The sequence below is a fragment of the Marmota monax genome, unplaced genomic scaffold, assembly GCF_021218885.2.
Source record: "Marmota monax isolate L192 unplaced genomic scaffold, Marmota_monax_Labrador192_F-V1.1 WCK01_AAM20220418_F8-fsc00029, whole genome shotgun sequence".
In the NCBI taxonomy this organism is placed as follows: domain Eukaryota; kingdom Metazoa; phylum Chordata; class Mammalia; order Rodentia; family Sciuridae; genus Marmota; species Marmota monax.
In genome coordinates this window covers 17,197,724-17,213,037 of record NW_026693024.1, presented here as the reverse complement: position 1 = coordinate 17,213,037, position 15,314 = coordinate 17,197,724, and the positions used below count along the sequence as shown (strand labels likewise).

The following is a 15,314-nucleotide window of genomic DNA, read 5'->3' as shown; positions in this document are numbered from 1 at the left end:
TTTTTTAATTTGTTTTTATGTGGTGCTGAGGATCAAACCCAGGGCCTCGCAAGTGCTAGCAAGTGCTGGGTGCGCTAGGCGAGCGCTGTGCTGCTGAGCCACAACCCCAGCCCCTCCATTTACTGTTGATGAAGGTTTAAATTGTTTTCAACTATTAGAAATTGCTGCTCTGCATGTTCTTAGATATGAACCTTGGGGTACATATGCATGCTTTTCTGGAGTATATAACCCTGGGTGAGGTCACAGGATTAAGAGGTCTATGTATCTTGTACGTAGAAGATAATAGAAACTTTTGTTGATGGATTGCACCAATTCACATTCTCTTACCATTGTATGAAAAAAATTGCCATTTGGATTCTATTTAGATTCTATTTAATGTCATTTGTGGATTCTTCTTGAAGTATTTTTGGCCGTTTTCTGATTGTTTAGCTTTTGCTTATTGGTTTGTAATGGTACTTTATGTATTCTAGTATTAATACTTTATTGGTTAATAAATGTTGCAAGATTTTTCCCGTTTTGTGACACATATTAACCATTTTAATCAGGACTTTTTTTTTGTAGTGTGGAATTGTACAGTTTGGCTTTCTTTTACACGGGTAACATCTCTCTCTATCCCAATAGAGATACTGTATGATTGGGCCAGTATTCTGATAATGCAAATACTGTATATTGGTGAGCTAGCTGTGTGGTATGCTGTGATTTTCTTTCCTATTCAAAATTTTGTTGCCTCTGACACCAATGATTCCTGCTCTTTTAACATTTTCTTTGTACTTATAACTAAAGTTTAAGCTCTTCCTGAATTTGTATAACTATTTCCTCAGTATTTTTAAAGCCATTAACTATTTATTAACATCTGAAAAAATTTTCTTTTGAATCTGTTCTTCCACTAGGCTTCCTAGCCCAGCTGTTCTACAGTGGTGGCTTTGTGCTCTCTTACCATCACCTCAGGAGTTCCTTTAAGCATGACTTTTGTCTTTTGTACTTTCTCAAGAGATTTTTTTTTTTTTTTAACGTTTTCTTGTCCCTTCTTTTGAGATTTTACCTTTAGTATTATTACTTTTTATTTTTTGAATTATTTTTTATATTTGTTTTCTGGCTGTTTCTTTTATTTCTCAGGTTTTGTTTCATGGATAGAGTGTTTTCTGTTATCCCTTGAGATGTTAGTGATACTGAGTTACTGGTTTTTCTTCAGGTTTCACTTTCCTGCTTATTTCCCCAGATTGCTTTTTTCTGTTTTTTGTTTTGGTGTTAATACTGTCACCAAATATCTGGTGGTCCTTGGCTGTCTGCTAATAGTTGTAAGAGTGTAGGATACCTAAATACCACTTAAATCCTTTACATACTGCTGAAGAGTATGCCTCTTCAGTTTTATTGTAGGTTTATCTGATTTATCTAGCATTATTATTATTATAAACACCTGGATGTTAGTATCTTTAGGTTTTTCATCTTAGTTTGTTAAATTCCCCAGAGAAAATGTTTGTAGTCATCTGCTTAGAGGGTAACAGGGATCCTCCTGCTTGCCAGTGTTCTGGGAGCTGGGTCAGGGAGGATGGGTTGAGGTCACCTTTGACTTGGTGTCATGTCCCCTGCTCCAGAGACCTCTCCAAAGACTAAACTTTGGTTTGGTGTTAGAGGTTGTTTCTAAAAACCATCCACATTCTTTCTGATGGTTTTCTTTGTTGTCATCCTTGTCCTTGTTTGTTTGCTGGCCTCGAACTTGGCAATCCTTCTCACTCAGACTCCTGCTGAAGTTACCAGCAAGCATCACTGTACCTGGTCATTCCCCTTTCCTCTTATTTTAATGTACTTTTCAAAGAAGATAGACCTGAATGTTTGTCTGTTTGTGTACTCTGCCCTTTTCTCCTTGGTCAAGGCCAAATTGTTTCACTTGTTGGAGATACCAATTGGTGTCAGAGAAAATATTTTAATTTTCTGTAGATTATATAATCATAAGAGATCTTAACTCTTTACATGTTTTCATATGTTGAGGTCAGAATCATTACTGAAGAAAAACTATTATTTTTCCTTTAATGAAGTATTTCTGCTTCAACTATTATAGGTTCCGGTTTCCAATTTGGCAGCAGCACTACAAATTTCAATTTCACAAACAACAACCCATCAGGAGTGTTCACATTTGGTGCAAATCCTAGCACGCCTGCAGCCTCTGCCCAGCCTTCAGGCTCAGGGGGCTTTCCATTCAACCAGCCTACAGCAGCTTTCACAGTGGGGTAAGAAGAATTGATATTCAAGTGAAGGTCAAGAGTGTATGAATGCGTGTGTTTTGCTTCCTGAAAGTCGTTCAGATGCAATATACTTTGGGTGAAATTAATATATTCTCCAACACCAATTTGCCTTGTTTTAATTTTGGAGATTTACAGCCTGAGAAAAAAATATTAGTTGTAGTAGTAGTGTGTGTCAGATAAAGTGGAAAATGTATTTGCTTCACAGTGTCTTTCCTGCTCTCTTTTCCCTGTTTCTGGTCATGTAAAAAGTTATTATGATTCTAATATTTTTTTATTGAGCATCATGTCACATTATGAAGTTTTTTCCCCCACAGGTCAAATGGGAAAAATATGTTCTCCTCTTCTGGAACTTCAGTTCCTGCTCGCAAAATAAAGACTGCTGTTAGGCGCAAGAAATAAAGGTCACAGTGGTGTTGCACACAACAGTTTTAACTACAGCTGGTGCCCTTCTTTCAGATACTGGATTGTACTCCAGACTGGGCTCGTCTGAAGTCACATCTGCCTAAGGACTTCTTTAATTTTGGAATTTTCCTCCTCTTTTTCTTTACGGAAGCTCCACTCCCACCTCTATCAATCTCCACCCCCCTTTTTAAAAAAAATAATAGCTAGACTGGTGACTGATTCTTCAGCAAAAATATTTTATGATTCAGCACATTATTCACTGATTTTGGCATAGTCTGGCTGTCCCCAGGAATAGAGCCTGCACGGTGAATGGCTTTGTATAGACCCTCTTCGTCTGCACCGCTATGTGCGCTGATAAGCGTTTGTGGAACGCATTGAACTTGTAATTATATCTGAGGAATTCTGTATAGATTAGAGGACGTTGAAATGAATGATCTCTATGCCGAGTTTGTGCTGGTGTACGTGTGGAGTGAGTTGGGTGTGTTGTGCACTAAGATTTTCTGATAGAAAGCCTGATTAAAGAACGGTCCATGCCAAGGACTTGTTAGATCTAGTTCATCGTCCATTTAATAATTATATGCTATTTCTACATTTTCATTCTTCTATCACCTGTCTTGCCTTTTTCATTATTTTATTATGAAACTTCTGTAAATATAATTTTGTTTCTGTACTTTTTTGGCATAACATAAATCTGTGAACTTGAAATTTTAATTTTGTGTTAGACATTTTTTTTTTGTTTGTTTAGTCTTGTCTCAGATTTTATTATGTAAATCCCATTATTCAAAGTTGCCTAAATCCATTTAGAAATCTTTAAAAAAAAAATTGGGGATACTTAAAGTTGAATTTATTGGCTTTTCTGATCCAGTTTTGTTTGGACCAAAAACCAGTATTGTACAAAGTATTAAGCATATATTTTTATATTTACTGAAATGGACTGTGGTGACTTTGGATAATAAGGAAAAGTTTAATATTAAAGCCATGTTTATTACAGTATAATTAACATGTTAAACCATGGGATAAATGCCATCAATAAAAATTTATGAAGCACTTTTTGTTAAAGAGTTTTAACTCATAATGAAGGTACACAGTAGCCATGGAAAGGAACTTTAATTAAAGAAAAAGTCAGCAGTGGTCAGTTAGAAATCCCAGAGAGTATATTTAATGTAGAGAGGAAAGGGTCTGAGTTGACAGCATGAAAGAGGCACCCTGCCTGTCTGGTGCTGGGGGTCTTGCCTATTTGCACATAGATCTTCATATTTTAAAGTTGAAAATAAACACACACAACCATTTGTTTGTATTATATCTTCCTTGATAGGTGATTGGACAGTGTTTATTCATAGTATCATTTAGATACATAGAGGGATATGTATCTAAAGCAATTTTCAAAAACTTTAGTGGTCCTTTTCTGTAATTTTTTAAATTACTAAATTATTATTTTACTGATCACTTTTTTTTCCTGTGGCCCAATGAACTCTTAGAATAGCATTTGGTATTTTTAGACTGCAATTTGAATGCAGTTAATATGTGCTTGCTTTTAATTTGAGGTGGTTGGAGTTGAAATTCTGAAATTTTATAATGTTTAGAAGCACTTCTGTTTTCCATAAAACGATGTTTGTCTTACCTAAGGTATCTTCAACCATCATCCATTTATAATTAATAATACATATTTGATACTTGACCTCTTTAGAGGTCAAATGGTGATAGTCAATGCTAGAAGAGGTAACTGGAAGTCTGTGACTGCTAGGAAGTTAATACCTAATGCTCTTGTAGGTTGGTTCTTTGCCATTACCCATCCCAGGTAATTAGGCATGTCAGGCTTTCTACTTTTCTCAAAAAATATGCTAGAAATGTTTAGTGTTCCTTTTTTAAACAAGTTACAAATAATCCATACTGAAGATCCCATAAATGGGATCTTTCAGCTTCCCAACTGAGTGTCTATAGAACTGTATTTGAACTTGGGACTATTTCCAATCTTTATTCCTCAGTACCAGGGATCAAACCTAATGCTTTGCCACTAAGCTGTATCTTTAGCCCTCTTTGAGACGGGTCTTGGTAAGTTGCCCTGGTTGGCCTCAAACTTGTGACCCTCTTTACTGAAATAAATTGTTCATTTTAACAATTTGTTACCAGGCTGTTAATAGTTTAGCCTGGGAAGAATGTTTCCATCTATTCTGATGGCATGTCCTTTTGGGGGCCTGTTTAAAATTTGAAATTCAGTGAAAAATTTTAAAGGTTAGCTTGTGTGTTTAATGGATACTAATTTGATGTAGCATTGAGGAAATGGGGGTGTTATGTCCACACACCACTGCTCCCTAACCCTAACCAAATCAGTCAAGAGACTTTATCTTATAATATGGAGCAGCTTTTACAAACTTTGCTCAAAGGACAATGTAGTTCTAAAATGTTCAATTAGTGGCTTTGTTGTTGTAGGTGGACACAATACCTCTATTTTATTCATGTACCTAGTGTTCCACCTCTGAGCCACAACCCCAGCCCTTAGTAGCTAAGTTTTTAACAGCACATTGTCTACAGGTTCAAACCAGAATATATTTTTGCCTTTCCCGTGGATACTTTATCTGTTCCCTTAGCTTGTCTGTGTAGGTTAGATTGGGAGGGGTTTGTAAGACCAAAACTGAGTTTAAGTTGCCCAGCTGTCTCATAGTCTTATATGATGGCTGTGGTAGCTAATGACTCTTTAAGGACTGGATTGATTGTAACTGGTGTGGGAAAGAAATATCCCTTGAGGAGATAATGTTTTCATAGACCCATTTCTAAAAATGACCCAGTTCACTGGAGTAGCCCCTGGAAAGTGGTACTTGGAAGCAAGGTCTCCCTAGCAAACCTCAAATAAACAGACAAAACACAGATGCACTGGTGATACAAGTATTTATTGAGAAAAATAATACAAACTGGTGGCATACAAATTATTAAAAAATAGAATGATGGATTTTATTTATTGGTCGGACATCAGAAACTGCAGGTCAATTCCTATTCTAATGTGCACATACTGTTTGAAATGAGGAACATCATTCATGCAAGCAAACATTGTGAAGACTTTGTCCTTTCGTACTGGGTGGGGGGAGATGGCAAGAATTTAAACATGGTACTTGCCAGATTTTAGGAATACTTTTATTTGGGCACATTCTTTGAAGAAACAATCGCCTCTTTTAATAGGGCTAAATGTAGAATGAAAACATTCAATACTACACCCCCCTCAAAAATCCCTTTATATTCCCAAGTATAAATTTTTATGTGTAAGCAAAAACACTCAAATCACTGACAAGAACAAATCCTTTTAATGTAGGAGTTAAATTTTGCTAGCATTTTAAGACATTAAAACATTAGACAAGTGGCCCTCAAATAGAATGTCTTTTTTCCCCCAATCCTAAACAAATCCTTGAGTGATGGAAGGTGAACATTAAGGTAGAACTACTGAACCAGTGCTAACGGAGTTGGCCCATACTTTCTCATAATACTGGCAAGTAAAGACTTTCCATCCAAACGTGCAGGCTTGCTTTCTTTTTTTATAGAGTGGTCTTTGTAAAGCAAGGCTACTACTCGGCACTGTGTACCCAGGGCCCAGCTTCTGCCTCCCAACATGAACAGTGGTCAGCCTGCCAGACTAGCCATTCCAGGATACTTTTAAAGTGACAAATAATGTTTGTACTAAGAATCTTTTTTTTTTTTTGGCCTTTTTAGGCTAGAGTTTCAACTTGAGAATTAGATTTTGACACAGAAAAGAGCCAATATCACTTATATAAGTGAAATATACCAAATAGAAAGGTTTCCTGAAAGGGAGAGTCCACCTCATTAGCCACAAGGGAAAATGGGCACTGGGCCATGTTCTCTTTTTTCCCCATTGTTTTGTCACATTTTTCAACTCTGGGAATGAAAAAGTACTTCCTCTAAGCACTGAATTCATAAATAGAAACAGACTTTGGTTTTGTTGTAAAGGCAAAGTAAGACTTAATGTGTATCCTATGGGAATACATAGTATAACTTGAGTCCACACTTACAGCAAATTGTACTTCTCTAACCATAGCTAATTAAACTGAACTATTTTTTTTGTATAAATAAAAAGCCTTGATGACAACTTATTTCAGTAGAAATTCCAAGTCAAAGATATATTCCACAGTTACGACTGAAGGACATTTAAACTTGAATTCTCCAATCAGTGACAACAGTAGTGTCTATACTATTTTAAGTTTGTATAACATTTCCCAATTTTCAATACAAATAAAAGATTTTTTTGTTTTCTTTTTCCTGTGAAGAGCCATAAAACAACATTCACAGAGGTTACAAGTGAATCATAATCATCTATTTAGTACTTGTACACACTTAACTAATAAATCTTATTGTTAAGTTTTACAATAAACACGTATTACTAAGGACACTGTCAAAGTTTCTACACTTAAATGTTACTTTCACAGTTTTAAATATCAAAAGAAAAATCTACTTTAAAAATTGAACAGTGATAACAGAATATCTTGGGTTTGCTATAACTTTAATACCAAGAACAAAGCCTAGACTGATCCCTTAAGCAGTCTAATTTTAAACTGTACAGAACAGTTTAGTGTTTTTTGGAAAATAGTGTCAGAGTTGGAGAAAATGACTAAATCAAAAAATTATAAATAGTTCGGGTATCTCTCGCAACACAGCTAACTGGAACACACAACAAAAGCACACACAAACATGAACAAAACCCCATGACTTTGCTTCAGCAGAGTAAAGTAAAATGGCAATACACAAAAGTATTATTTTGCTTCACATTTCTCCTACAACTCCATCCCAAGCAGGCCCAAAATGAGCTGAAAGCAGCTGAAATGATGTCTGGAGATCATGTCTCCCTTGCTTTGGAGAGAGAAGTTCAGGATGGGAAAATTGCTAGCATTTCACAGGCTACTGGCATTTAGAGTTACTCATGAAATAACTAAGGTGATTTATTTAACTCTTGATGTCTCAACAGTCATGGAACTATATAAGAGGAAAGGAACTACTACTATGTGAGTATGAAGTATATAAATATAAGTTACACTCAACACTGAAAAGCATTAACACTTTCTTCATGCTGCACACAAATTTTATAGTAAATATGCAACATTTTGATAGAAGTTTTCCCCACATAGTCGTAGTGAGTTTTGGAGGGCACTGAAAATACTTGCACATGAACTGTATGTTTTAAATTTACAGTGAAAATTTACACCCCCTGCCCTTATAAACAATCACTAACTTACCTTTTCTCATTTAAAAAAATCAGTGATAATATAGCAATACGACTTAATACTTTTTCATCATTATGAAAAATTTGCCCCTAAACACATGTTTAAGCATTAAGAATAGTTGCAGAGTTACACCTTTACTGCAGTGAACTACAGCACAGACTGGAAACTTCAGGCAAGGAACTGCTAGGCCTGCCTCACTTGCCCCTTTCAAAAACACTGCAGCTGACTCAACACCTGCTGGCAAGGGAGGTGAGTGAAGAGCCAATTTGTGTTCTCACTCCCTCCCTTCCCACACCCAAACAAAGAACTATTTCCCCAAGAATTGTTAACTGAAAGATAAACTAAGTAGGTGTTTACAAAACACAACTGGACTTCTTCCATCATTTTGGGATAAACCAAAATAAAAATTTTAAAGTTTCATTTGGAGATTTCAAAGCTGAAAATGCTTTTAACAAATTCTAATGCCTTAGATCTAAAGAAAGTATATATTGTCTGTTGTTGATTATGAAACCACTGGCCTTGTTGATCTAAAAATTTTTTAACACTTGAATTTACTATGTTTTTCTTCTGGAAAAGTTCTTTGGCATTCAAGTAAAATCAATACTTTCAAAACAGTCACCTGTATCACACTGAAGTGACTGCTTTAATTTCTAAATCAATTTTACCCAGGGATACTGATGGCCTTGACACATAATTTAGTCTTGTCATTATTCCAAAGAGTGGAATTCAGGGTTTTCTGGGACATCATCTGACCCCATTTCTTTTTACCACAATGGTTCCTGCTACAATGTCGTAGGCTGTTCGATTATGCTGAAAAAACAGCAGTGTGATGAAAGCAGGGAAAAAAGAGGCAATAGAAAAATTCTTGATCAGAGCTCGTATGGTGGACCTAAAAAATTAAAGCAAAAATATCAAGATATAGATGACTACATACAGATGAGTGGTATCCTACCCAAGTTCAAGTTGTATTTGAAATTAAGAGAATTTTTACCTTTGTATTATTTTCAAGTAAATATATCATGACCAAACTACTGGGCTCTTTCCAAAGAGTTCATCAACAAAAGACTTAGAACTTTCATAAGAAAAACATCTCAGATGGGCTGGACTATGGCTCAGTGGCAGAGCGTTTGCTTGCCTAGCATGTGTGGGGCACTAGGTTTGATTCTCAGCACCACATATAAATAAATGAATAAAATAAAGGTCCATCAACAACTAAAACAAAATAAAAATCTCAGAATATGAACTAAGGGTTTACAGTATATTTTAGTATTTTTTCTGGAAGAATACTGTTCCTGGCTTACCTTTTCCATAGTCGCATCTTTTTTGGTTTTGGTACCAGAGACTGAACCCAGGGGTGCTTAACCAATGAGCTACATCCCTAGCCCTTATTATTTTTTGAGACACTGTCTTACCAAGTTGCTGAAGCTGGCTTTGAACTTAGATCCTCCTGCCTCAGCCTCCCAAGTCACAGGGATCAAGGTGTGTGTCACCACGCTGGGCCCATAGTCCCTTTTATTACCACGTGTTTCCTTCTAAACTTTCCTTCTAAACTGAATGCTTAATGTCACATTCTCTATCTTATATGAAGTGCGAGCATTTTAAAATGTTGTCTAGTCTTTTATCCCCTCTCTCCTTTGTAGGAAAGCCGTAAAAAGTGCAACAACAAACATCAGAATGAAGAATTATCCTACTAATATTAGATCTCTGCCCTTTGTGCACTGTATTGTTACCAAAAGAAAAAAAAAAAAAGCAACGGCTAAAAGAGTAGACTGAATGCAGATTAGTTGTTTCCAAATCCATTTTTTAATTTCTGGTTGTGTCGCACATCTGCAAAAAATATCCATCTTACAAGGCTCTAGGGATTAAATTAGTTAATGCACATGTCACTTTACAGTGCCTGGTATAACTGTTTGATAAGTATTAGCCATTTTTGACTCTTACCCACTTTCTTTTATAACAATCCAGGTGTCACTCATTCTGGCAATAATTACAGCTAGATTTTATTTGGCTCAACTGATTACCACCCACTCACCTTTACCACTCACATTACCACTAGGTGCCCTCCCTGGAAGCTAGACGCCAACTACTAGGGGACTGGAGGTATTACAAGCTCTGGCATTTGAGAGCAACAGGGTATGTGCATGTATTATGCATATCATCAAACTCTTAGCCTATTCAAGAGGAGATATAATGGTGGCTCAAGACAGAGTAGTAACTGACCAAATATCCCAGACCTAGGGAATTATAAAGCTGGGCCCTGAGGATTGGTACAGCATCAACACCTAAATCATCTTATTATTGTGATTTATAAAAATGATCTTGAATATGTATACTGAAGAGGAAACAATCAAAAAAAGTTCATAAACCCTTTAATAATTGCAGTATATGTCATAAAGAAAAGAGTGAGAAAAATCTAAATTTAATATTCTAAAAATATTATAACAAGCATTATAACTTATGCCATATTCAACACAGTCCTGTGTCACATAAGAAGGGACACATTGAGAAACGTATCATTAGGTGATTTTGTTCACTATATAAAAATCTTAAATGTACTATACAAAACTAAGATTCCCACACAAAGACATTAGTCAATATAATCTTATGAGACCACTGTGATGTATGTGGTCTATCCTTGACCAAAACATTATGCAGTGCAAAAATATACCTAAAATATACACTTTCCCAAATATATAGTAGATGAAGCTAAGAAAAGGACTTACGTTGTAATGCTAACATTTGAGGAAGGAATCACTAAAACTCGACTTGGAGCAATAAGCACTGATGTATCACATGTCACAACTCGAAGCCCTAGCAGGAACTTCCCGGGGGTAGCTCCACCTGCTCCCCAAATGCAAATTATCTAAGGAAAGAAGGAAAATTAAAAAATAATTTATTGGTTCAACTATACCAGTTTTAAAGATAAGTTTCCTATTACTTCATGTTTTAAAATTTTCAACTTAAAAGAATACTCAAAGGATAGCCATTTATTTCTGTGGTCTCTTAATATGTGCAACACTACAATATATTTAATATTTCTCTATGACCCATTATATTTTTTAGTAAGTTGTTGCCAAGGAAAAATACTCCCAAATGTCCTCAACCAACCAACCTACAAGTATATTTATTGGTCACAGTATTTTTATGAGTGGAATTTTATTTTTAAGACTGAAAAACACTACAAAGAAATTATAAAATGTCTCCCTTCTAAACAATTTCTAAAAGTTGTTTTTTTACCTTGAAAAAAAAGTTAACTAAAGAAAATGTGGAAAAAACAGAAAAATACTTGAAAAATAATGATTAATTATAAATTTCCATTACTAAGGCTGATCATCTAAAGATTGATTCTTAAAAAATTATTTGCTGCAGTAACTTACCTCATAGAAACAAACTAATAATCTGTATATAAGTGCCACAACCATCATTTTCTGCAAATCTTCCATTGATGTATCTTCATCTATTTCTTCTATTATATAATGCATAGCAAACTTAGAGATATCCCTACACAAAAAATAATAATTTGGGGTTATTCAGAATTAGTTACAAGAACAGTTATGGTTTTGTTTTGTTTTTGTGGTACTGAGGATTGAACCCAAGGACACTTTAGCACTGAGCTAGATCCCCAGTCCTTTTCTTGAATTTTTGAGATAGGGTCTATACTGCCGAGGCTGCTCAAACTTGTAATCCTCCTGTCTCAGCCTCCTAAATCGCTGGGATTATAGGTGTACAACATGGTGTTCAGCTGTTAAATCATAAATTTTAAATGAAATTCTAAGCTAAACTTTAGGGTCCCAATCATCTAGTTCCACAAAACATTTACTAGCTTATTCAACAAATAGGCATGGCTGGGTGGAGGAGCATTTTCCTGCCACATGTGCTATGCACTGGGCTGGAGATAGCTCAGTAGCTAAAGCACTTCCCTAGTACGAGCAAGGGCCTGGGTTCAATCCCCAGCACTACAAAATTGCACCATCGTGAGTGAGTGAATACTGTGCAAGCCCTGGGGATACAATGATAATTTGAAATGTGTCTATTTTCAGGGAGATTCAACCCAAAAAGGGAAAGAACAATAAGTAATAATAATGACAAAGCAGGAAGCCAGCTGTAATAGGGAACCACAAATACCAGGGAAACATTTCAGTTACACTTAACCTTGTGAATGACAAGTAAGCTAGGATTTGAAGGATGAAAAGAAGTTAGCCAGACTAAGGTGGAAGAAAGTTCCAGGGAAAGTGAACAGTAGGAGAGAAAGCCGTGGAGCAAGACAGTGTGTGATGGAAGTTATAAGCAGTTTGAAATGGCTCAGATATTAAGTATGAGAAGTGACAGTAATTAAGAAATAAGAGCATGTGTTAAATCATATGAAGAAATTCAGACTATCTTGGTGAAGAGAAACAAGTAAAGGGTTTTAAGGCAGGGGAGGGCAGAATCAGAATTTATCATCACTTTGGTTTTACACAGGAGGTTCAGTTGAGATAAAACAAGAGACTGGCTATGATCCAAGCAATAGATGACAGTGACTGGAGTAGGGGGAAACCATGATGAGGCAAAGCAGCTGGCACTGAGGAGACAACAGTCCAGGCTCAAGCTATCCAGGAGAAACTAGACACAGAGGAGTTGGCATTGGGTGGTTTTGTGAGGAGGAGGGAAAAGGAGGAAGCACAGTAACACTCAGGTTCACATCGAGCTAACTTTCATGACTAAGTTCAAGGTTTAACTTCTCATAAGCCCAAATTTCAGTCTATAACCCGTAGAGGTAAGCTCAGTGCCTCAGTGCTTGGCAAGTGGTAACTCCTGTTATGATTATTATGAGTAAATGCCTCGCTTGGCAGTTCACTCGGGATTTGTCTGATAGTATGAGCAATCCCATCTGGAAATGTCACTAGTTTATTATTAATAGTCACCTGCCAGTTCTCTTCATGTCTTTGTCTATGGAGACTCCACAGGATAGTAAGAGGAAAATTAGTTCCTGGCCTAAGAGAATAGTTGAACAAATGAGATTTGGAAGGTTCTTTTACCTTCTTTTGAACAGTGAAATTACCACAAATTTTAAAAGAAGTTTATTAAAATTTTTTTTCTTCTTTATAGGTATTTCTTTAAAACTACCACCATCACCAACAACAAAAAACAATAACTCTAACAAAGCTCTTATAAAGAAATCCTGACCATGGCACACCTATTACCCTCACAGCCACTTGCAGGCTTGAACAGAACTTAACAAAGGGACTCTAAAATAGAACTAAAACCTTTCTACAAATGTCCTTCACTTACTTTATTCCACTGAGGTGCATAATGGTTAAGACAATGGTTGCTTTTATAAAGAAGAGAATAAAGAAATCCACCATCTCTGCCATAAATCTGTGGGCCAAGGATGGAATAACATACTCTCTGCCTGCAAATTAAAAAAAGAAAACAAGTTAGGAAACCCAATCACTTCATATAAGACTAGTTAGCTTACAATTTGCTTTCACCTTAATGTTTAAAATTTGATTTCTTAGCTAATGACTAGAGTGCCCAATACATTGCACTAGGGACTAGAAGAACTAGATGATCACATACAGGAAACAAAATCTAACACTTGTAGTAAAAATCAAGGTTAAGAATGGACAACTAGTATAAAGTAAATCCCTATATCCCACATGCTACCTTCATTTAGTTTTGCTTTCTATTAAAAAAAACAAAAACACCAAAAAAAAACCATGATATCAACCTCCCAACCTAATTCTGTCGGGGGTCGTGTTCTGGCATCCACCAGTGCTCGGCCATGCACAGGATTCGCTTTAACGAACGCGGCATATTGTAGTCCACCCCGAGGTGCACAGGGCCTTGGGTCAGTAGGCCGGGCCCGAAGTCATCCCTCCTCTCTGTCTGCGACCCTCCCCGACGCGCGGTCCCGCCATCGGGGGCCCAGGCCGGCTGTCGGGCCAGGGGTCTCCCCCTCGGGGGCTGCGGCAGAGCGCAGCGGCCTACGAGCGAGGGATTCGCTGCGCGCGGGGAGCCGTGGCCCCGGGTGAGGGAACCCATTCGGGGGCTGGGCACCGCGGCCCACGACCCCGGGCGGCCCCACGACCCCCACGACCCCGCGCCTCTCACCGGCCTGCCGCGCGGCGTCGCTCGCCGTCCGCGCAGGCACCGCGGTTCCTACTCTTGTCACTGGTGTCGCCCGGACCGTCCCAGGCACGGGAGCAATCCGCGGCCCCAAGCCCGCAACCGGAGCCGGGGTGGCGATGCCCGCTGCTGCCGCCGCCGCCGCCGCCTCGGGCCCCGCGGCCCCGGCGCCCAGGAAGTAGAAGGGGTTGTAGTAGCCGAGCTGCGGCGCGGCGGCCGATGAGGTAGCGCCGGCCGCGGGGTAGCTGGGCGGCGGCTGAGGGCCGCAGTAGGCGGGGAAGGCGGCCAGGCCGCTGTGCCAGGTCAGGTAGCCGCAGTACGACTGCCACAGCCACTCGTGCACCTGCCGCGAGTACTCGCGGGCGCTCAGCCGCGCCGACCTCTCCCGGGACGCCGCGGCCTCGGGCGCCTCGCAGCTCGCCGGCTCCGGCGGCCCCGCGGCCGCCTCCCTCCGATTCCGGGGCTCGCGCGGCGGCTCCGGCTCCTCTGCGGCGGCGGACGCGGGGCCCGGGGTTGGAGGTCGGCCCGGGGCCTGAGGCTCGGCCTGCGGCCCGTCCCGGGAGCCGGGGACGGCGGGGGCGGCGGCGGCGGCGGCGGGGACCGGCTCGTGGTCTCCTCCGCCTTCCTCCTGCCCGGGAGGGCGGCCTCGGGCTTCCTCGGGCCCCTCTGCCATCGTCGCCTCAGCAGCACCCTCCGCGGTACCTGTCACTGAGCCTTTCCCTCCCCCAGTGGCCCCTCCCCAACGGCGTCGTCGCCACCGCAGCACCGCAGGCGTCAACAATCCGCCGCCGGAAGCGGAAATCCCGCCCCTCGGAGGCCGCCGGGAGGAGCGGGGGGCGGTGTCTCCTCAGTAGCTGCAACGAGGTGGTCGCCCTGCTCTTTGGTTCGCTGCGCTTTGTGATGTTAATGGCATCCAAGTGGAGGCGTTTCTAGACGTTTCTGTGGGGATGGGCCGAGGTCCTCCTGGGAAGACTGCGGAGGGCAAGAGGGTTTCCCGCAGAGGTCCCGGGCGGACGCCGCCTGTTCTGCGACGCCCAGAGTGTGTGGTCCGCGCCAGTTCACGATTTGTCCCGAGAATGCCGTGTTTGTGCCCTTAGATGATAAATCCAAAGCCACACTCAACTGAGGCGTATGTAAGATGGAATGTCTCAGTGCGGACATTTTCAACTGAAATAAGAGAAGAAGGGTTGTGCTGATTTAAGTGCCCGAGCAGCGCGGTTCTGCGGCGTGCTTTCCTCCTGCTGTCGGGCCGCCTCCCGTTTCCGCAAGCCACTGCCTCAGCCCAGGGTACCTTTCCCTTTATCTTGCTGGGAAAAGACCATGGCCCAGAACTTTGGTG

At 39.8% G+C, this 15,314-nt stretch overlaps 2 protein-coding genes across 5 annotated transcripts in view; one reads left to right on the top strand and one right to left on the bottom strand.

Moving 5' to 3' along the window:
• The window catches only part of Nup153 (nucleoporin 153), a 60,069-nt gene extending 56,377 nt beyond the window's left edge, over positions 1–3,692 (top strand). For all 4 annotated transcript variants that reach the window (XM_046453604.2, XM_046453605.2, XM_046453603.2 and 1 more), the window contains 2 exons: positions 2,060–2,228; positions 2,558–3,692. In XM_046453604.2, the coding sequence (XP_046309560.1) occupies positions 2,060–2,228; positions 2,558–2,642 (254 nt within the window). In that variant the 3' untranslated portion in view covers positions 2,643–3,692. The remainder of the gene's footprint in view (positions 1–2,059; positions 2,229–2,557) is intronic.
• A 1,822-nt stretch (positions 3,693–5,514) lies between these two features.
• Positions 5,515–14,731, bottom strand: Fam8a1 (family with sequence similarity 8 member A1). Its single transcript, XM_046453606.2, has 5 exons — positions 13,961–14,731; positions 13,139–13,259; positions 11,245–11,368; positions 10,591–10,730; positions 5,515–8,756 (listed from the first exon to the last, which is right to left on the bottom strand). The coding sequence occupies exons 1-5, from the start codon at positions 14,646–14,648 to the stop codon at positions 8,612–8,614; spliced, it is 1,218 nt and encodes a 405-aa protein (XP_046309562.1). The 5' UTR covers positions 14,649–14,731; the 3' UTR covers positions 5,515–8,611.
• Positions 14,732–15,314: the final 583 nt, after the last annotated feature.